The sequence below is a fragment of the Oncorhynchus keta genome, chromosome 7 (genome assembly GCF_023373465.1).
Source record: "Oncorhynchus keta strain PuntledgeMale-10-30-2019 chromosome 7, Oket_V2, whole genome shotgun sequence".
In the NCBI taxonomy this organism is placed as follows: Eukaryota; Metazoa; Chordata; class Actinopteri; order Salmoniformes; family Salmonidae; genus Oncorhynchus; species Oncorhynchus keta.
Genome location: NC_068427.1, coordinates 11,836,833 through 11,860,829, shown reverse-complemented (window position 1 = coordinate 11,860,829; position 23,997 = coordinate 11,836,833). Strand labels below are relative to the sequence as shown.

Below are 23,997 nucleotides of genomic sequence, written 5' to 3'. Positions count from 1 at the left end.
GGACCGAAATAGGGCAAGCCTACTTGAATTGTCCAACAATAAACGTTTGTTTTCTTTTTCGGATGCAAAATGTTTTGCGACGCTGTGAGCTAATTAATAGGACCCAGGTGTCATCCCCTACTCAGATAGAGGGTCTGATGATCAACAGGCTGAAGCAAAGCTCAACAACCTCCGCTAACCTCCCCAAAACACTGGGCCCTAGGTGGAGCTCCATGTGCTGCCTGTGCCTTGTGCTGAACAGGTTCTGCTGTGCTCAAGGACACGGTCATCTGATTTGGACAAGGGGCGGTGGGACCCTGGGGATCTGTGGCTCTTTCTATGTGTCCTAATTACAGTCAAACCTGGAGGAGCTGACACACTTTACAGGTACAGCAGGACAGGAGGAACAGGTGACTGGCTAGTTACTACCGCACCTTAGCCCACCACATAGCAACCCTACCTCTGCATGGGTCTACTGCAGAAAGGAACTGCAGCCCTGCAGCCTGTCCCCAGGCACAATGATGTAGACGTCCCAGAGAGGTCAGAGAAACAGTTTGCCCAGAACACCAGTCTCAGAACTGCACATTCACTATCAGATGAGAAATAGATTCTAAATATGTCCATGCAAATGTCTTGGACCTGACCATCGAGTAAATCATGCCACTGTGACGTCTGAAAATGGTCTCATTTGCAATGGGAGAAATATAACCCTAGCCAAACTATAAATCAAGGATAAGCACTTTAGCTGTAGCAAAGTAGTGCACTAAAACCCAGGATGATCTCTGTCACTGAGTTCCAAATGGCAGAGGAAGTTGGCACACGATTGTAGCCCAGGACGAGGGAAAGAGGACCTTGAGGCGCTGGCCTGGCCGCTGCCATTACGGCTACTGCCTTCTTAATTTCCAATTATGTATTATTGAATCGTCTGCTTGATAGCATTTTTTTCCTGTTTGGACAGACTAGGTTACTAGGGATGGCTTTGTCCAACACCAACTCAGGGGGGAATTTTTTCACTGGACATAATAATAAAGAGGCTGAAGCGTCGACCATTGCCAAAGTACTGCTACCATCTCTGCTGCCAAGACAGCCCCAAAAAGGAACCTCGAGAGGTGGTCTGAGTTCGGTTCACTTGAATTCCACGGTTCGTTTCCCTTTTTTATGCCAATGTGAACACAAAGCTCCCCAGGTTCGCCTTATTTCCGCACCACACAAGTAGACTACTGCAACATCGTTTCCCCTGCCATAAACCCTCTCATTGGTACCACAAAACAGAGAAGATGATTGGATATTGATTAGCGATTGTCAAGAATGCACATCAATTCCAAAATATGTGTTTTAGTTTTTAGCTCAGATTGTTTGTTTGCAATATGTGATTCATAGGCGAAGAGAGCTTCATCAGCTGTTTTTTTCAATTGTGGGGTTGGAGTAGTGTGTGAAGACAACAACATATTTGGTGAGAATCACACCATATGGTACAAAATCTCTTCAACCTCTTAAAGGTGGAGATAATTATAGCAGTAATTACAGAATGATTTTATCTGCAGTTATTCTTCTGCTTTTTATTCTGTTACCAATCTTATTTACATGTTAATAAAGTTCAGAGTTCATTTTAAAGAGGACTGAGATCGGTTCTTATAAAGAGTTGAATGCGTGAAAACACTGAGACAATGAAGTGAAACGAGGGGCTAAGCCAAATTATTTTGGAACAATAGAGAGCTGTATCAGAGAGAGAACCTAGCCTCGCTATCCATATAGCGTGCGGCTGTGAGAAAGACAATGCTGTTAAGACACTGGGCGAGCGGTGTTGTGTTCTGAAAAGACACAGATGTAAGCCGATGTCCATTGTCGGGGATGGATCAGAAGGAAAGAGAGGAAACGGTTTCACTGTACAGCTACTCAGAGAGGGAGGATTCAGGAACAGTGAGGTACAATGTCTCCCAGGTGTGGACCATATTCCACCTTATGCAGGCCCCTCTACCTCATCAAAGAGACATGAACATCTGGTGTTTGTCACATCTTTCCAGGTGATTCTCCGCAGTACAACTGAACGTTTCCAGAGTCGTAACTGAATGTCATTCATTTCAAATTCAGGGACAAAACCTTCAAGTGTGATTGTGCTCATATAAGTGAATCAAGTGATACCGGTGCCTTATTGCAACTGCAAAAGCCTATCAAATACAGTACTTTGCAGACGCATAAGTGAGTGCCCTGGATAACAGGGTGACTTTGAAGAGAGGCATCTCCTTTTTATTTAGCCGTGATGACTGAAGACACAGCGTGGCGCGGCAGTAACTACACCACAGGTAGAGAACCCCTTTGAGAGTTAGCATTGAAAGCAGTTTAGTGCATAACTGGCATGAGAGATTCACGGAGTTGAAATACGTTCAGATGTGCTTCAGTGGCGCGTGGCTCGTAAAGGTTGCCAGGCACATGTACTCTCGATGCCGATGACTTGCTGTTGTCATCTCACGGCAACACTGTCCCATGTTAGTTCAGCACTGATCCAATCCATCCAGGGCAGAAGTGGAAGGTCATGATGTCGAGGGATGTGTAAAACACGTGTTGTTGAAATAAATTCACAGTCATGACATGGAGAAAGAAAGCATGCCCCTCTGAAGCTATTTTCCATAGGGACAAGGGTGAATGAAATGCCTTGGAATGTTTCAGTCATGCTTGCGTTCAATAATGTTTCAACTCAAACTGGCTAGCTACTTTCCTTATTTGTTGCGATTGAACGGCAAAGACACACCCAAGAAACACCTACATCAAACCATACCACCAAGACACCTCTCGCTTCCCTTCTGTCATGGCCGCTAGCATTTCTTAATGAGCATTGATGAAAAACAAGGCCAAATCAGGAAGTGCAGTCGCCCATTAAGTATTTCCTGAAGTCCCACAGTAATGTTTGCAAATGGCATGCTTGGCTGCAAGCTGGATAGTGGCGCAGCTTTCTTCTCATAGACGGAAGGGAATAAATATGAGGCTATAAAATAATATGAGAAATTACAGATGGATATTTAAAAATCTGTGGGAGGGGGAACTCTGTGAATTGGAACAATTATGTGGTGAATATATAAGCTGTAATCACGCTTTAAACTCAGCAGGGTACCTCAGAGGCAATTTATACCTGAGCAGATCCACTTTGTTAGGCTACTATGTGTAAATGGATGGTGATACTGAAAACACTGTTCATATTTTAACCGTAAAGGATAGGCTACTTATTGAACTACACACAAATAACAACAAGTTGCATAGCCATGCCATAATACACATGCATTATGATGGAATAAATAAACCCATAAATAAGCCATTCTGCATTGACAGTCAGCTCAGATTGTAGGAAGCTGCTATCTCCATGTTGTGAACTGTGAGCCACAGCCTTCCGATTTGGGCAATTTTCCATACCTGACGTCTTTTTGACCACACTGCTAACATGTTGCCCTGGCAACGCCAAGGTTGTTTGTGTCCCAAATGGCAACCTATTCCCTTTATAGTGCACTACTTTTGACCACGGCCCAAAGGGCTCTGGTCAAAAGGAGTGCACTATATTGGGAATATGATGTCATTTGGGACGTAGCCAGAGACGAGTCCTAGGGGAGTCTGGCCCGACACATCATGTGCCTCTCTCTGTGAACGACAGAATAGTGTCCCAGGCAAACACAACATGTTAAGGACACGCAGTGAGCTTCGCACTCTCTCCCTCTCTATTGTATTGGAATCGCCAAGCTGACAGCTGGGCCTGAGCGACTACATGTTGGATATGATGTCCATTTGATGAGGGAGAGTTAAGAGGAATGGTTATTTAACTAAGCCCGGGGCTCGCTGCAAATCAAACTGGCCCGTGATGTGAGAATTTATTTAACGGGGACTCTGTGATTGTCTTTCATAAACATCCAGGACCCCAGGGACATTTTTATTATTCACTCGCTTCATATAAAAATAAATGAATGTAAACAAACATAAATCAACCGAGTGCCGCATGCAGCATTATGTTTTTGGTTAAAACCCCAATAAAGTCTAACGGAAACCCAGCCTGGATATGAAAGGATGAGAGTCAGAGAGGCCCCAACAGCCTCCCTCCCTAAACCTCAGGTGGTGGATGGAGGGATGAAATGAAGGACAGGGGAAGTAGACTGAGAGAGAAGGGAATACTTGCCTCTGCAGTACTTCATTAGTGAAAGTGAATGGGAGCTCTTGGGACCTTGGACACTCATCAAATTCTTGCTATTCTGAGCACAAAGATACACTTCACAGTAACAAAATGTCTTCCTTGAACCTAACCGGTGAAATGAGACAATGCTCAAAAGCCGTCATGTGTAATAAACACATTTCCATGCCAACAAAAGACCAACTTAAAAAAAAAAAACTAGAAGTTCCCTTCTAATCTCAAAGGGAGTGTCACAAATAGCACCTTATTCTCTATATAGTGTTACTTTTGACCAGAGTTCTCTCTGTGATTTGGGACACTGACAAAGTCACAACAACATTCCCAAAGGTTGGGTTGGGATATGAGCTGTGATCTGGTCAGGTGAACTTCCAGTACCTTGGTGGCCAGCCGTTTGACGGCCTCCTCCTTGCGTCTCTGGATCTCTGGGGTGCCGGGACAGCTGTTGTTCCTCAGGGTGTTGGTGGCGCTGGGGGGCGGGGTGGGCTGGGGCGGCTGGCTGAGGGGCAGGTCTGTGCTCTGGGTGTCCCCACCACCTGGAAGGAAGAGAGAGGGAATCAGGGGCCATCAACAGGAAGACTCACTGTGAAGATTCTACTACTGGTTCAAGTGCAACCATGGCCGCATCCCAAATGGCAACCCATTCCATTTGTAGTGCACACTTATGACCAGCGCCATAGGGCTCCCGTAAAAAGTAGTGCATTATGTAAATAGGGAATTGAGTGCTATTTGGGATGTAGGCCCATAACTTGTCATTGTTTGACAAATCAATACATTTCTGATCCTCACAATGATTATATATTCTAATTCGTACAGAATAACCTTGTGAGAATGTGTAGAAGACTTAAGAGTAGCATTCAGTGTTAGTACGTCAAAACTCGTGATAGCATTTAAACGACATCAGTGCAACCAAGGCTGTGCCTTTCTTGTGTTCAGAAACATTCAGTAGTCTAAATCAACGATAGTTACTTCCTGTCAGAAGAGCTCCTGAACATTTGATAGAGGAAGATCCTCTGTCACTACTGTACATGTTGATGGATTTAACCGCACATTATATCAGCCCACAGTCCAATCTCCTTATAGACCACCCAAAAAATAACGGTTCTAACTGTCAAGGCAGCGTGTGACTGTGGACGCATCCCACATGGCACCCTATTCCCTATATAGGGGTGCCATTCGGGATGTAACTAGGGGTTACTTCGTACTTTTGGGCGATGCGCTGGGGCTGTTGGAGGCGATCTGCCGCATGCGTCCGCCGTGACAGCTGAGCGCCACCAGCCGGGAGATGACAGCCGTCTTGCCGAAGCCCACATTGCCTATGACCACGGCGCCGCGGCTTTCTCCGGCCTCGCCGCCGCCCTTCAGCATGTCCTCCAGTTGCTGGAAGAGCCAATCGCGGCCCACGAACACTGAGTCTGTGGTGATGCTGGGCACCTCGAACAGCAGCGGCTTGAGCATGATGTCCACCGGCTTGTAGGGAGCAAAGCGGGCTTGAGGAAACCAAATAAAACAGACAAACATTTATTCAGTGAGGGTTCCATAAGAAAATAGTTCATATATAATGCATGGTACATTTACACAGGTGCTGAAAATCAGCAAGGCTAAAAAGTAAAGAGACATGTTTCTGGTGTAAAGACAAGCCTTGAAACTGTTTTTGGCACTGATTAGGGAACGTCTCCACATGAAACACTGTTTACACCTGCGCTGTTGACCATACCTTTTCGTCTGTTTCCTCTGAAAGCCAGCTTTCAGCCAAAATGATGCAATATGAAGCAATGTTCAACATTGCTGTGGATTGCGAAACTGACACTCACGCTCAGAATGTGGAGCCCGAGCACCATCCACGATAATCAATATATTTTTCTCCTGGAATTTCATCTGAACCGTCTTTGTTGTGTCTCACTCTCGCACCATTTGAGGAATATAAATATCCCTGGCTCTGACATGTCAGTTAATCAGAACCACAAAACACTGTTTGTCTACAGCAGTCGTAGTCTGATAAGTGCTGCATGTCAGCCAGGCGATAAACACCTGCTGCAGGCCAAACATTCTTCTCAGGGCTGTTTAGGGGAGGAGGGGAGATGCCTGGGCTGCAGTCAGTGTCCACCACACAGCTAGAGAAACAGAGTGGGCTATTTTTCCTCTGCAGCTCTACCCCCCGGCTCTCTCTTCATCATTGCCATCTATATCTCTCTCTACCATCTCTTTCTCTCTCTGTTCCTCTCTCAGTCTGAGCTATGTACAGCTAGCTCCATTGGCTTGGCCCATTTTTGAGTGATCTTCAACAGTGCAGCTAACTTCAGCGCCGATTATTTCTCTGCCCCGCACACACACCTTGGCTGCATGAGAGAGAAACATCAGTACTAGCCGCAGTACCTGACCACAGCCAGTCCCCTCTGTCTCTGTCTAGCGATGTACTCTGAGAATAGAGGTTTAGTTGGAGAAGTTACTCAACTGCATTCAAACAGCCATTGGCAATCATGTAGGCGGATGGCAAAGGTTTGCAATTTATTTTCTTTTTTTCCATTAGACTGCTTAAAGTGTCTGGAAAGCCAAACACATAATGTTCATAAATGTGGACTGTTGCACAACTTTCTGTCCACGGGGACATTTTACATAATACTAACAACTCTATACTGACAGCGGCAGTGAAAACAGAAGGGTTTTTAAAAGAGGGTTAAATAGTTTTGCCAGCATTTAATGATGTAATATTACGTTATTCATGTCGTGATCAAATATTAACTCTGTGGTATTTCAGTCAGCCAAGACTGGGATTTATACCAGGATAATATAAAAGAGTAATGTGCACGGTGCCAACGGAATAGCTGCTGTTTGAATAGCTGCTCTAAGGACAGGCCTTGTCGTTGAAAGGATATTGTGGGTGTACCATTCTGTTGTAGCCATTAGGAAACACAGGATATGCTTTTCTGTGTTCTATGGAATAGGTTTACATTTTCCCCTATGTTTCTTTTATACGTTTGGTGTGCACTACAGTGGCCCTTGTTCTATGTTCTTAGTAGCTAGTCACTGTACCCTATTCCCTATATCGTACACTACAAAGGGCCCTGGTCAAAAGTTGTGAACTATTTATTTTACTAGGCAAGTCAGTTAAGAACAAATTCTTATTTTCAATCACGGCCTAGGAACAGTGGGTTAAACTGCCTTGTCCAGGGGCAGAACAACAGATTTTCACCATGTCAGCTCTGGGATTCGATCTTGCAACACTTTCGGTTACTAGTCCGATGCTCTAACCACTAGGCTACCTGCCACCCCAAACTATATAGGGAATAAGGTGCGATTTGGAATGCAGCCTTGGTGTACAGTGCCCATGCTGTCAGAGTGGCAGTTATGAAGCATACCTTTAGAGTCCTGTGGTGCCCTCCCACCTGTGTTATGCCAGGGCAGCCGAATGGACGTCCGCAGAGGAGTATTACGTTGTTCATCAAGATAGCTCAGGTCTTCCAGCTTGGTCGAACTGGTGGCTGCAGAGAAAGAGAGAGAAAACCATGAGATAATATGTGGGATATGAAAAAGACAACGAGCCTTCATGATTGGACAAAATCAGACAAATGGCCATGAACAGTTCCTGGATCACAAGCTAAAACCAATCATGGAAAACATGTCACTGGGGAAATCCAGGGCTTGTCCTTAATATGCTGAGAGAGAAAAGAGGAGTAGGACATGTATCAGATGGGAGACACAGATCCAGGCTGACATCTCGATGGCAGGATTTCAGGCAGAGGAAAGGGAACGGTGGACCCTGGCATTGACAGTTCCCTGGAGGTGGTGTGGATTGGGAAGCCAGGTAAAGTACAGCTGACAGGAGAGAAGAGGAGAGGAGCAACCATCCCCTATCCCCCCTAAAATCCCCCACCCCCCCAGCCTGATCCAACCTGACAGCTGAAGATCCAGAGAGAGGAGAGGTCTGTCCCCATTGACACTCCTGTGTGCTGGAGTACAAACGGAGCTAGTAACAACCTAAACACAACTAGTATCCTTCCCAAATGGCACCATATTCCAAGTGAAGTGCACTACTTTTGACCAGGGACCTGGTCAAAAGGAGTGCACTTACATAGGGAATGGAGAAACAGGCCTGATACGAACGTCAGGGAGGACTGCACACAGCGCCAACAGCCAGCCTTACTACAGGGATTCCTGCCTGAAAACATACAGTAGGCTACAGCAACAACATTACAGAGAGAACTCACAGACTGCACCTAGACCCAGAGAACATGCGTCATGAAGGAATAATGACTACAAACAATACCTGTCATGATCAGAACTATAAGTGATAACAAACACTAGCAGTTTGCTGTACAGAACTCGTCCTCCATCTCTACCTACCATCCTCGGTCTATGAAACCCACACACGGAGACAGACAACGTGAAACAAGGTCTCCGGTGTTCCAGGCAACAATGAAATCACCATGGAGACCCGGCTATCTTCAAGCCTGCGTCCTGTTTAACCCCTAGAAGTCTAAGCCTAACATATAGAATTGTTTTAAGATGGTCATACCATGGATCATTTAGCTATTTGATTGAGAATTTTAGGACCCCTGTAGGTATCAAAAAGATAAAATATTGTATTTGGCCTTTAATACTATAGCTCAAAGAAACGCATTGAGTAACGCATTCTTAAATGGCAAAACAGACACACAAAAAATGTATCATAACGAATAAGGTTTTGAAGTGTCTGTCCTAATTCTAGGAGATAAGAAAGCACAGGAAATATATGTATTTTTTTTGCACAAAACTACCATAATTCCATGAATTTTCTTAACTGTTACCGGGTTACATTCAGATGGGTCCCGTGACACTTGTGGGGGTCGTAGAGCAAAACAGAGAACAACATTGTGTCTGTGAGTCTCATCTTTCCATAGAGTGGTCATATTAGTTAGTAGGCCAAACCGTTCGGACGCTACAGACAAGCTAGCTCTGCCACTTTCCACCGCAGATCCGTAGGGCCGACATAGGCAGATGCGGTGGATTGAGATGCAGCCCATGCAAAAATATCCAGGTATCTTTAGCTTAAACAGACGGATTTGGTCTCTATCATGTTAATTAGATTGACGCACGGGTGTTGTCTGGGATTTGAACAACAGCAACTCCATCACCCTGCCACTTTTTTCGTAAACAGCTAAATGGATGTACCAATTCAAGATTGTGCCTTCAACAGGAAAAATCAAAGCCCTTCTCTCTCACTCTCTACACAGCGTCAGCTAAACCGGGAGGACAGACAGGACAGTGAGGGACTCTCCTCCCCAACTTACTCGGTGGAATGTTCTCCTAATTAGAGAGCCAGCTGGTGACAACAGAGCAGGCAAGGCAGCATGCATCAATAGAAACATTTATGTAAAAAAGACCTCATTGTCAGTCTACCCAACTATCAACCTGTTGATGTGAATTTCATTTCGGTCACGAAATTAGAATAAATGAGTGCCTTACTCTAATTCAACATGAGAGATCACTTCACACAATGCAGCCAAAATGTTAAACCGCTCGTTGCTCTCGAATTCAATTCTCCCAACTGCCAACCTGCTGGTGCTGGGCAGTGGGTCCCCCTGGTATCACCACACTAGAAGCTGAAGTAGCTACTTACAGTCAGTCAGCAGCAGCAGAGCCAGAGAGCTGGGCAGGACAGCAGCAGGTATTTAAAAACACTCCTCCTCATTCCCGTCAGGTAGCAGGCAGGCAGGCTGAGAGGCAGGCAGGCAGGGCGGAGGCCCTTTGTGGAAAAGCTCCACAGAATTATTCTCCCCAGTGGGCTGGACACTCATCAGCGTACCCAAGTGAATCTTCTGCCCCAGCGCCCCCATCCATGTCCAAGCACACTGGCCGCATTCAACTGGTGACTGCGCTTGGCAGTCCACAAGCACCGCTCTCTCCCTCTCTCACAGCATCCACAGCATTAGCAGCGCTCCGCGTAAAATGAATGCGGGTGCTTTACGAGATTGTCCCCCCCCCACCCACATGGATTTTTTGGCAAGCGGAGGAGGAAAAGAGGGTGAATAAAGCAGGGGATAGATGAAAGGTGGGAATACGGTGAGAGCTGCTCCCCTCCAACGTGGCGGATTACAGTTTGCACCGGGCAGCCGGACTCGCAGAGGAATTAATCAATGATCCTCCCTGTTCTGCTTTCACAGAGAGAGAGAGAAAGGAAGAGGGGGGGTGAGGTGTGTGGAGAGAGAGCAAGCGATAGAGACAGAGAGAGAGAAAGGAAAGAGAGAGAGCGGAGAGCAGGGCACAGGAGGAGAGCAGGAAGGGGGTAGTGATAAGCCGAGAGGGAGAATGATGTAAGGGAGAGAGGAGTGAGAGACGGCAGGAGGGAGGGGGACAGGAGAAGAGACGGAGGGAGGGGAGTGAAGTCCGTGCGGTGTTCCAGCTCTAGCGCATCATTCATGCCCCCTGCTGACATTAGTGGACTGCAGTGAGATCCTTCTCTCTCTCCCTTCTCTTCCTCTCTCTCTTCCCCCTCTCTACCATACTAGGCCCATTTAAAATCGGTATCCCTGTATAATCTACCAAAGCCATATTAAAGATATTTTGAAGCAGACATACCGTTGTTTGTTAGTGCTAAAACCAAAGAAGGCAATTCAGGAGCCAGTGTAACTTGTTTCAGAGTGGTGATAGGGATGTCTCGCAGATGCACTGAGCCAATACATGCTCTTTAATTTTCACCTGTAACAGAGCTCGCAGCCGGCACCATTTCCCTCAACACAAAACTGGAAATCCTCTCTAGTGTAAAAGAAGAATAATTCTGCTCTGAAGTCCTCTTCCTTGTTATCCACAACTCTCTCAAGCCCCAACTCTCGCTCTCTGCTTCTCATTCTCCCTCTCAGTCTCTCTCTCGCCCTCAATCTGCGTTAACCTCTGTTTCTCTCCTCTTCCTTTTCCGACAGCAGATCCTTCCTGGTTGATGTGATAGTGTATATGAGTATGATACCTTGAGGTCTGTGTGTCGGGAGGAGCTTTGAAGCTCCACAGATGTGTCAGGATGTGTCCATTCTGATGAAAACGGTTCTGCCCATTACATCCCTCAGTTCTCTGTCTCCTGGGTTGGAGCAGGAGGGGGGCTGAGCTGAACTGCTCTGCTGCTGGGAGCGTCACTTTGCCTGCACCCATGCACCAGCCCCCAGTACTTGCTATTTCCCAAATGGCAACCGTGTTCTCAAAAGTAGTGCACTATTTAGGGAACAGGGTGCCACAGGGGTCTTTTCAAAAGTAGTGCACTATATGGGGGGAATAGGGTGCAAATTGGGATGTGCCCCATTGTTATTTAGTGGGCTCTTGTATAGGCTTAATGCCTCCAGAAGACTTCTGGCATCTCCCAGACTGCCACCTCAAATCCCTCTCTGACCCGCCATGCAAATAGGCCCAGAGCTGGAATTGAGTAAGTAGAAAATTGAATAGAAGTGTCTTACGCAAAGGTTTTGACGCGTAACCAAGTAAACAGATTACGTTCGATTCCTTGCTGGCGAGAAATTTGCTTGTTGGTTCATAATACAGACGAAAAAACAAGAATATGAAGAAAAAAAGATGAGGAGAACGCAAAATCTTGCATAACACATGATTTTCTCTGTTATTTTGTTAGCGAATAAATAATAAATAAATAAGCGAACACGAACCCTTTTATTTATCACACTAAGACATGAAGGAATATACGAGGAGTACGTTGCTCCACTAGTGGGCACCGACTGTGCTTTAATCTAACCTGTTAGTGTGGCACAGGGAGCCCACACTGCAGACCACATAGCAGAATACAGAAGAGCTGTAAAGCAGACCAGAGCACAACATCTTCACTGGAGCCCTGCAGTACAATACCTGCATTCCCCACAATGCTGGCCAAGCAATACAGGCAAACTACATATATGGAAGGACTCAACGCAATATCAATGCTATAAGAAATAATTAACAATCACAAAAATAAAATGGAGGAAATTGAGGATCAGGATTTGTATTTTATTTGAACCTTTATTTAACTAGGCGATTCAGTTAAGAACAAATTCTTACTTAGAATGACGGCCTATGGGACTCCCAATCACAGTCGGGTTGTGATACAGCCTAGATTCAAACCAGGGTGTCTGTAGTGACGCCTCTAGCACTGAGATGTAGTGCCTTAGACCGCTGCACCACTCGGGAGCCCAGGATATATCAGACATATTCCTGATATGAAGTACAGTCAGTTGTAGCTAATTCAATTCAGGGTGTACCGAGCAAAACTGAGCCAGTCAATGTCTAGATATGGTCGGAGGTGACGACATAGACTCCACGTGAACCATCAACATTAGAGATGAAGTGAGCGGAGGAGTCTTCAGGAAACAGTGAGACTCCACATACACACTCTCAATCAGCGAATGGGAAACTTGACAATATAAGCATACCAATGAATCATCTCATAAAATCCATACGCGAGCAGACAAAACATAAAACCAGTTAAGCCTACTCTAATTTATCACCACATACACCAGTGGTTAAAACACAAAACTTTATGATTTGATGTAATGACTCTATAACATAAGCAAACCTGCGGAACATCTGGGGACCACTGAGAGATGACATCAGTCGAAGAGATGGGACACAGCTGTGTGACCTCTAGTCATCAGTTCTGTGGGCCCCAGGAACCTTCAAGGAAAACTCCACCCAAAATCTACAGTATCTTTTGGTGTTTGCTTCATTAGTCCCTTGTTGACATAGTCCCGAAATGTTTTGCATGTCAGCAATCAAGTTTTCAAGATACATAACTTTCAAAATACAGAAATACAGCCGGTATGATGCATTTTGGAATTTTCCTTTAAGACATTCTCCAATGCATAAGGATCCATGGTAACAAGATGCTGGAACAATGGCCGTCAATGATGCCCACTTCTGCTCAGGGGGGCAGGGCAGCTAGGCAGCGGACATCTGCCAGGCACAATGGACCAATCACCTAGACTCAGCAAGACACCCTAACACAAAGGAATCCCGAGTAGGGCAGCAGACTGGCACCTGGCACACGACTGTGAACCACAATGGTACAAATGCCTGCCTGCAAAGTAATACACCACTCAACCTGTGCCAAGGTGGAGTGGAGTGCCTCCTCTGTATATGCTATGGCCGATACATTCCACAGCCATCCACCTTAATGCCAGTTCATTGTCTGGAGAAAATCTCCAACAGCGGTTCATCAGGAGGTCTCGGGACCATGGATTTCATGTGGCCAGTCTTAATATAGCCTTTGACTCCCTAAGCCACACTGAATGTCTTATTAACTGATGACTGGAAATAGCATTCTTTAATATTTGAGAGTAAAAAAGATTGTAGAAGGCTTTGAGCTGATTTTTGTCCCGAAATGCCCCGAATCTGCACTGGATGAAGGAGACATCTGCCTTAACATACCATGGCTTTGTGAAATTGGACTTCAGCCAAATCTCAAGAGTTGACCATATAGAGCCAAGACTTCTACTCTGTATAATCACTAGGGCTGGGTATTGCTGGATACGACAGTATCACGATACTTAGGTGCGGATTCCATATGTATTGTGATTCTCATGATTCTATATGTATTGCGATTTGATACTGCGATTACAGTGGGGCAAAAAAAGTATTTAGTCAGCCACCAATTGTGCAAGTTTTCCCACTTAAAAAGATGAGTGAGGCCTATAATTTTCATCATAGGTACACTTCAACTATGACAGACAAAATTAGGGGGGAAAAATCCAGAAAATCACATTGTAGGATTTTTTATGAATTTATTTGCAAATTATGGTGGAAAATAAGTATTTGGTCACCAACAAACAAGCAAGATTTCTGGCTCTCACAGACCTGTAACTTCTTCTTTAAGAGGCTCCTCTGTCCTCCACTCATTACCTGTATTAATGGCACATGTTTGAACTTGTTATCAGTATAAAAGACACCTGTCCACAACCTCAAACAGTCACACTCCAAACTCCACTATGGCCAAGACCAAAGAGCTGTCAAAGGACAACAGAAACAAAATTGTAGACCTGCACCAGGCTGGGAGGACTGAATCTGCAAAAGGTAAGCAACTTGGTTTGAAGAAATCAACTGTGGGAGCAATTATTAGGAAATGGAAGACATACAAAACCACTGATAATCTCCCTCGATCTGGGGCTCCATCTCACCCCGTGGGGTCAAAATGATCACAAGAACGGTGAGCAAAAATCCCAGAACCACACGGGGGGACCTAGTGAATGATCTGCAGAGACCTGGGACCAAAGTAACAAAGCCTACCATCAGTAACACACTACGCAGCCAGGAACTCAAATCCTGCAGTGCCAGACGTGTCCCCCTGCTTAAGTCCCCCTGCTTAAGCCAGTACATGTCCAGGCCCGTCTGAAGTTTGCTAGAGAGCATTTGTATGATCCAGAAGAAGATTGGGAGGATGTCATATGGTCAGATGAAACCAAAATATACATTTTTGGTAACAACTCAACTCGTCGTGTTGGGAGGACAAAGAATGCTGAGTTGCATTCAAAGAACACCATACCTACTGTGAAGCATGGGGGTGGAAAACATCATGCTTTGGGGCTGTTTTTCTGCAAAGGGACCGGGACGACTGATCCGGGACGACTGTAAAGGAAAGAATGAATGGGGCCATGTATCATGAGATTTTGAGTGAAAACCTCCTTCCATCAGCAAGGGCATTGAAGATTAAACGTGGCTGGTTCTTTCAGCATGACAATGATCCCAAACACACCGCCCGAGCAACGAAGGAGTGGCTTCGTAAGAAGCATTTCAAGGTCCTGGAGTGGCCTAGCCAGTCTCCTGATCTCAACCCCGTAGAAATTCTTTGGAGGGAGTTGAAAGTCCGTGTTGCCCAGCAACAGCCCCAAAACATCACTGCTCTAGAGGAGATCTGCATAGAGGAATGGGCCAAAATACCAGCAACAGTGTGTGAGAACCTTGTGAAGACGTTTGACCTCTGTCATTGCCAACAAAGGGTATATAACAAAGTATTGAGATAAACTTTAGTTATTGACCAAATACTTATTTTCCACCATAATTTACAAATAAATTCATTAAAAATCCTACAATGTGATTTTCTGGATTTTTTTCTCCATTTTGTCTGTCATAGTTGAAGTGTACCTATGATGAAAATTACAGGCCTCTCTCATCTTTTTAAGTGGGAGAACTTGCACAATTGGTGGCTGACTAAATACTTTTTTGCCCCACTTGGATATTGCAATTATTTTGATGTTCCAAACATACTGCTCACTGTACAGTATGTCTGCTGCAGAGAGACAAGAGAGCCATAACAAAAACCTGTTTTGAACAGTCATGGAAATAAATGTACTGAAAACATGTTGGCTCACTATTTAAAAAGAAGCTGGAGAACAAACTATAGGGTGAAAAATACCGGAGTTTTGGCACAGGTACAGCTGACTAGCGCTAGCTAACGCTACCTATCAATATATATAATATTGTCTAAAATAGATTTTTTTCCCCCCACATCACTAATCCCCACACATCAGAGAGGGGTAGAATATCTCTTACAGCTTCACAGAGACCCTACCGTCCTCCCTCCCTCCATTCCTTTCATTCCTCACACTCTCCGTTCTCATTTAGAATTCTACTCTCCACAGCCATCACTTTACATGCAGTAATAACATTTACATATTTGGTTTTCCGTTACAGAGGCTGTGTCACAGCCAATCCTGTTTGAAGCCGGTGGTACCTGTGACGGGGTGTGGGTTGTACTAGGAGAGAGCCATCTCTGAGGAAGCTCCTCTAGGAACCACTGTTTGTCTGTCTGGTTGGAATGACTAATGTGACCATCATCTCAAAGTTTCTTCACTGCGTACTGGTTCGTGAGTCACACCTTTCCATATTAGTGTGTAGCCCAAACTGTTTGGACGCTACAAATGATTTTGTGAGAAGACCGATTTCGGGATGTCTCATGGTGTGACCAACCTCTGTCACCTTTCACCACGGATGTGGAAGTGCGCATCGGGGGATGCGGTGGATTGAGACGCATCCAATGCATAAAAACCCCCAGATATCTTTAGCGTAAACTGACAAAGACAAAAAAGAAGAAACCGCAGTTGCAGTGGGCTAAGGAACGAAAACACTAGAGAATTGGAAAAACATTGCCTGGTCTGGTGAATCCTGGTTCCTGCTGTTTCACACTGATTGGAGGACTAGTTTATGGAGAAAACCACATGAGTACATGCATCTATCATGCCGTGTGTCAACATTGCCGGCTGGCTGTGGTGGTGTGATGTTGTGGGCTGTGTTTTCATTGCACACATTAGGCCCCTTGATAAAAGTGGAGCATCGTTTGAATGCCACAGGTTATCTGAACATCATTGCCAATCAGATGCATCCCTTTACGGCAGCAGTGTATCTATCTGCAAATTGATATTTTTGCAGGATAATGCCCCATGCCACAAGACTAGAATTGTCCAGGAATAGTTCCACAAACATGACAGTGAATTCCGTTTACTGCAGTGGCCTGCCCAGTCACCAGATCTCAATCAAATTGAACATCTGTGGGATGAGATGGAACGAGCTATTCAGAGTAGAGATCCACTACCAGCCAACTTGACACGGCTTTGGGAAGCACTGGAGTCAACATGGGCCAGCATCCATGTGGAACGCTTTTGACACCTTGTAGAGTCCATGCCCGACTAATTGAGGCTGTTCCGATGGCAATAGGGGTGCAACTCCCTTAATGTTTTGTACACTCAGTGTATATATGCAATTGTTTTGCTATGCAGAATGAATGGACAAGAAAGCAGCTTTACAGACATGTCCTGCTGGGAGATAATACAATTAAGGATTTATTCCATGGCTTACAAGCCACGAGGGTCAATCAAAATTGTGCAGAAATAGGCAGATATCCCCATGTCAAAAGTGCAGTCTTCCAGCAGGGTCAGACAAAACAATCTGCAGAGGAGGACAGTGTTAAAACTACTCTCACATTGTAGTTTTTAGTTTGTTTGTGTTTTGGACAAAGTATATTTGTGCGTTCGTGGTGGGTCTACTGTGTCCTGCTCTACCCTGGGAAAACTGCAAAATGGCCATTGATTCTCCGAGCAAATACATTTGGTGGTTTGGTGAAATTAGTAAGATTTTGGTTTACGTATTCTCACTCAGACAGGTGGTGTATTGGTATGGACCTAGACCTAGCCAGTTAGCCACAGCTTAATGAGCAAACAGTGCTGCCTGGATTTCCCACAGCAGCAGCTCTATGGCAGCAGGCCAGTCACGGTGTCCGCTGTAATCACACACACAGTGCAAATGACACTTCTGAGCAACACAGATACATTACCTGTGCATATCTCACATTTTAACAGCACTGTGGGACACTGGTTGATTGGCATTGGACAGATGCACCAATCCCACTAATTCACCCCCAGAGAAAAATACCCTTTGTTTCCAGGCTAAATAACCTCCAACAACCTGAGAAGGGGACAAAAGTTCAGAAGGAGAGAAGTCTAAAGGACAAGACAGGCCATGGCGACGGACGGTTAAAAGCATTGGTCATATCCCCTCTCGTTCGTAGACACCAAGCAACTACTGTCCATGGCTGACATTCTCTATGTGTGTCTAGTCCTCAACGGTTCAACGATGAGCCAGCAGAGCAGCAGAGAGACAGCACCAGCCTAACTCCTGAAGTTCTGGCAGGAACTCTGCCTCAGAGCGTGTTAAGGCGCTCCAATCAATGACAGCGTGACTTTCAGCACTCTGGCATCAATTTCATTACGACTCCTCTCCTCTCTGCCACCGGCCTGGATTTCCACCTCTGTCCCTCTCGCTCGCTCTCTATCATTCTGCTCACCACTCCTCTCTCTCTATCACTCTGCCCCTCCATCACTTCCCCCATCACTCACTCTCAGTGTGTCCTACAGAGGATCATCAGTCCTGTAGGCTCTGGCTGGTTGGCTACCGCTGGATGACTGGGGGCTGTTGTCATGCTCTCCATAGGGACGGTTTGGTATAAAGCTATAGATAAGGCTACCCGATTCCCTACGTAGTGCACAACTTTTGACCGGAGCCCTATGAGCCCTGGTCAAAAGCAGTGAAATATATAGTAAACAGGGTGTCATTTGGGTAAGCAATCAATTATAATGGCTTCATCCAACTTCCTCATGACGTGATTTTTCTTTTCACTCCTTCCGTCTCTCTCTATCACACGCATACAGTCCCGCACGTGTACACACCATCTATCAACCCAATTAAGACATTCCATATATCCCACAGAGCCAGCCGCGCATAACAGAGCCCTCTCATAAAAGGAGAAAAACATCAACTGAGTCCCAAATGACACCCTATTCCCTGTGCAGCGCACCATATTTATTTAACCGGGAAAGTCAATTAAGAACAAATTCTTATTTACAATGACGGCCAGGCCTGGAATAAAAAAACGAAACAATGTAGGACAAAACGCATAACACAGAGGAGAGAGGAGACACTAAGCAACAACACAAATACAACAGTAAACAAACAGGAGGTGTGTGTGTGTGAAGTAAAACCACATGCTTCCTTTCATAAGCTAACGCAAACTAGTGACATTGGGTGACAACTACAAACAGCTGCATGTCTCAACAACCTGTTCATCTATTTGTCCTTTCAACTCCTCCAGGGACAACAGGTCCTGAGGTTGTAGGTTGGCTCAGAGGGAATTCCAATACCTCGTTTTTGGGACTGTTAGTATAAAACAAGATTGTGACCTGAGCGTGTACGTTTGGGACGCAACCCAAGCCCCACTCTGATGAATAAGGACGTTAAAGTCCGTGTCCCTGGCCCCTGGTGACAGAGTAGGTTCATTTGGACCATAAATGAGCTTGTCTTTCCATGTCCTTGCTGTCAGCTCCCAGGGCATTGTAACCAACCATAAAATCAGAGGCGTGAATCCAGCTCAATCCTCGGGGGCAATACTGCATAACAGTGACATCATCCTACAAACTAGAGCAAAGAAGGGGCCGTTGGGTCCTGGGCTGTTAGCTTTACAAGGTAGTGGGTGTCCGTGAGTCTGGGTGTTTAGGAGTGTGTCCATCCATGCTGTTGGAGCTACGTCGGACCAAAACAACAGGAGATGTAAAACAGGTTATGAGTTATTGGAATAATTAGGTGGGTAACTGAGAGAGGTGTTTGTGAATTTTCTACACAATGCCGTGTATGCACTTCTATATTCTTTATATGGTAAGGTTATAGACTTGTCAGCACGCAGTAAAGACTAATGGTCACTTAGAGCAAATAGCGTGTGAAATCCACTATGTATGCAGCTAGCTGTAGGACACACACTCAAACTCTCTCTCTCTCTCTCTCTCTCTCTCTCTCTCTCTCTCTCTCTCTCTCTCACTCTCCCTCTGTCCCTCCCTCTATCACATATACACACACACAACCCCCCCGCCCACACACTCGACTGATCAAAAGCAAATGGATTGAAGATGATTTCATTGCTTTTGATAACTAATGGAATGAATTTCTATTTATGAGAGGAGGTCTCCTGACAGAACAGACGGGGCTCAGGAGCTTTGGGGAAAGCATTTCGTCCGACAGTAAGACATCTATAAATCGATAAGGCCAGCAGCAATATTGGAGGAGGAGTGCTCTCTGGGTCCCCATGTAGAGTAGGATCTCATCTCACCAAACCCAGATCAAAGCCAAAGGACTGTTGTTGGCTGAACCAAAGCCCTTCTGCAGCCTGGCAACAGCAAGAAACACTCATGTAGAAACACCCCGGGTGCGTCCCAAATGGCACCCTATTCCCTATGTAGTGCACAACTTTTGCCCAAAGCCACCCATAGGGCTATGGTCAAAAGTAGCACACTACATAGGAAATAGGGTGCCATTTGGGACGGAAGCTCAGGAAACACTCCCTACATGCTAACACAATGCATCCTGCCAGGCTTTCAATCTCCCGGCACCATGGCATATAAGTGGAGCACAGCAGCTCCCTGCTAAAAGCACATATCCAGGGGGTTGCATTTTAAAGAAGGATGGTGCGTGGGGACTTGAGGAAACAGGGCCAAGGTCAAGAGCAGAGAGAGGGGGAGAGGGAAGGAGAGAGATGGTAGCCGGAAGAGAGAGTGGGGGAAGGGAGCGAGAGAGAGTATGGGAGAGGGGGAGAAAGAGGGAGAGAGATAGAAGGAAAGAGAGAGGCAGAGGAGAGAGAGAGGAGGAGAAGGGTGTGTGACAGCTGTGTGGACATGGAGAGCAGAGCCATAACAGCCTGTTTCGTGAGGAATGCAGAACGGATCAGCCAGTCACCCCTCTGTCCTCTGCTCTCTGCTCCAACATGGTGCACCCAAGTCACAACACTAAACAGCTGCCCCCGGTATCCACTTCCCTTCCTCCTGAAGAAACGGCACTAAGAACCGTACCTCCCAATAACAAGACTCCTCTAGCTCTGCTGAATAGACGTGTCAAAGGCGCGTCGTTGTCCCCCCCCCACCCGCTTTCTCTTCTCCATCTCCCTCTCACACTTGTTCAGCTAGGAAATGAGAGGACACAGTTGTGTGTCAATCAGCTCCACAGTCACACAGGGCACTGTGACTAAGCTGGCTTTTTGGGGGGACCTGGGTCAGGATGTTCTGTGAAGTACCAAAACTGTTGTGTCCTAAAGGGTCTCAGACGAACACCCTCCTTTCCAGGTCAAGATATCTTAGTAAGAATATAATGCAGAAACAATCTGCAATTAAACTCAGAGTCACATTTGAAGGAGGATTCTCCGAGCAAGGATCTAGGAGCCCTTCCTCTGATGACCCGATACCAAACTCCAACCAGTGTACAAGTCCAGATAACTCCAAACAGTGTACAAGTCCAGATAACTCCAAACAGTGTACAAGTCCAGATAACTCAAACCCTTCTCCACATCATGAAGCACCCGGAGCAAAGTGTTCTTACCTGCGACAGAGTTGGGCCGCGGCATCATGAGGGACGAGGAGGTGTGTGCTGTGGGGAATGGATCGGGGCCCTCCGGTGGGTGGCTTGGTCCTGCTGCTGCTGCTCCTCCTGTGGCCCCTGCTGGGTACTCTGTCCTGGCCAGGGCGGGGGTCTCTGTGGGCCCGCTGGGGTCTTCCTCGGCCACGGGCGAGCACGTATCGACCCGCACGCTGGGAGCCAGGCCATGGTGCGCGCTGCTCCTCAGGCTGCCATCTTTACTCCATTCCAGGCTGGAGCCGCTGCGGTCATCATTCTCTGAGGAGCTGGTGATGGTGGCTGAGGGAGTGAGGGAGAGGTTATTAGTCTTTAGCGCTCAATATCTTTTTCATTGACCTTTATCAACACCCTCCACCTGATCTGATATTCACTGCTACATTTAGCTCCCACTAATGAGAGCTATCCAGCAATCAATGGTGGGTAGATTTATTGCATTAATTTCCTCAATTCAGCCTCTCCCTAGGAAGTTTTTTTTCAGCTTGGTTTTAACCACCATTATTTCCCTCCTTATCAAAGGTCTGCTGAATGGAGTATTCCTCGAAAGCTGCTTTAATAATAGTGTACATAAAGTATGTTTGCCTCCAAATAGTATCATCCGTCCAACATAACATGGTCAAGCTGTGGTTGATTACTTTTGACCGAGGCCCATACTGTAGGTAGTGCACTATGTAGGGAGTAGGGTGCCGTTTGGGACGAGCCCTACATATACAGGTCAGGTCCTCTTATATGAAGAGACCACAAGAACACAATATTTAGGAGGGAGAAAAAGGGGGGGCTGGTGTGGAGAAAAGCCAACTTCTATTTTAGAGTTAAGACAGGTGTTTGCTTACATGAAAGCAAATCCCCTTTAATCCTCTCCTTAGGCCTGGCTGGTCATGCTAAATACAATCACTAAAAGCTGAGGGGGAAAGCAAAAGCCACCGACTGGCAGCTGGGCTCCCAAACAGTGGGATGCATCCCAAATGGCACTGTAGCCCCTATAAAGGGAATAGGGTGTCATTTGGGATGCAAAATTGGGTACAGTCAGAGAAATGGGACCGCGTCTATTTTCGGGAGCATTAGAGTAGACCTAGTGTACAACACAGCTAATCTGGATTTCTGAAGGGTGCTGAGTGTTGCATCATCCCTAACATTAACATAACAAATACATCTGGGATAACTAACCTGATGCTTGCTTGTGCAAATATTCAGAGATTCAGAAATCACCCAATTTTGTAACATTTGATACTCGCTCATAAGTATCATTTAACTTCTTCGAGATAGGGGCGCTCTTTTAATTTTTGGATAAAAAACGTTCTCGTTTTAAAAAAGATATTTTGTCACGAAAAGATGCTTGACTATGCATGTAATTGACAGCATTGGAAAGAAAAAACTCTGACGTTTCCAAAACTGCAAGGATATTATCTGTGAGTGCCCCAGAACTAACGCTACAGGCGAAACCAAGATGAAGTTTCATACAGGAAATGCCCCAGATTCTGAAGGCGCTGTGTTCCAATGTCTCCTTATATGGCTGTGAATGCGCCAGGAATGAGCCTGCCCTTTCTGTCGTTTCCCCAAGGTGTCTGCAGCATTGTGACATATTTGTAGGCATATCATTGGAAGATTGACCATAAGAGACTACATTTACCAGGTGTCCGCCCGGTGTCCTGCGTCGAAATTATTGCGTAACTAAACTTATCATCGAATAGATATGTGAAAAACACCTTGAGGATTGATTCTAAACAACGTCTGCCATGTTTCTGTCGATATTATGGAGTTAATTTGGAGAAAAAAAGTTTGCGTTTTAATGACTTAATTTTCATTTTTTTTCTTACCCAAACGTGATGAAGAAAATGGAGCGATTTGTCTACACAAATAATATTTTTGTAAAAACGGAACATTTGCTATCTAACTGAGAGTCTCCTCATTGAAAACATCTGAAGTTCTTCAAAGGTAAATTATTTTATTTGAATGCTTTTCTTGTTTTTGTGAAAATGTTGCATGCTGAATGCCAGGCTTAATCCTATGCTAGGCTATCAATACTGTTACACAAATGCTTGTTTAGCTATGGTTCAAAAGCATATTTCATGAAAATCTGAGATGACAGTGTTGTTAACAAAAGGCTAAGCTTGAGAGCTAATATATTTATTTCATTTCATTTGCGATTTTCATGAATAGTTAACGTTGCGTTATGGTAATCAGCTTGAGGCTGTATTCACGATCCCGGATCCGGGATGGCTAGAATCAAGAGGTTAATGAATCACAAAGATGGAACAAAGTGGTGTGAATGAACAGGTAAAATATCTTACACTAGGTGCTTTATTGTCTCCTTGCTCCTCTGCTTTATAACATGAGTAGATGGTTATGACCATGATTTACAGCATCACGTTTGAGCCTTTTACTTTCGGTTTTGGTCGACCAGCTTCAAACAGCTGTAAAAATTATATTTTATGTTATTGAAATGATATGTCACAGCGATTTAGATGGTACAATGATTCCCTACACTATCCAGGGCTTGATTTCTCACATAAACTGAAATTGAGCAAACAGTGTAGAATTTTTGCAACCAGGAAATGACTGAGTGATTTCTATATTGGCCACTTACCCTGGTTTCCACTAGATAACACATCCACAAAGTCAAAACAGTTTTCCCATTTTGACAACAGAAGCCAGCCCACCGGGAGAAATCAAAAGGCGAATATCACAGCCAATCACAACACTGCTGAGTAAGTAATACTGTGAAACACAATTATTCCACTATTAGCGGCAGAAATATTATGGACATTTCTGAAATTACAAATCATTGATTAAAAATCATAAAAATTAACATAATATGCGTAGCACCTTTATTTACAACATGAATAACTGTTTATGACCATTATTTACAACTTGAATAACTGCTTATAACCATTATTTACAACATGAATAACCGCTTATGACCATTATTTACAACTTGAATAACTGCTTATGACCATTATTTACAACAT

The 23,997-nt window shown here is 45.2% G+C and overlaps 1 protein-coding gene across 6 annotated transcripts in view; it reads right to left on the bottom strand.

Moving 5' to 3' along the window:
* The window catches only part of LOC118385992 (protein TANC1-like), a 187,118-nt gene that overhangs the window by 45,111 nt on the left and 118,010 nt on the right, over nt 1–23,997 (bottom strand). For 5 of the 6 annotated variants that reach the window (XM_052521979.1, XM_052521981.1, XM_052521980.1 and 2 more), the window contains 4 exons: nt 20,996–21,310; nt 7,504–7,626; nt 5,350–5,634; nt 4,523–4,680 (listed from right to left, as the gene is read on the bottom strand). In XM_052521979.1, the coding sequence (XP_052377939.1) occupies nt 4,523–4,680; nt 5,350–5,634; nt 7,504–7,626; nt 20,996–21,310 (881 nt within the window). Of the gene's footprint in view, nt 1–4,522; nt 4,681–5,349; nt 5,635–7,503; nt 7,627–9,743; nt 10,261–20,995; nt 21,311–23,997 lie in introns of those variants that run through there. The other variant, XM_052521983.1, reaches the window with a different exon arrangement.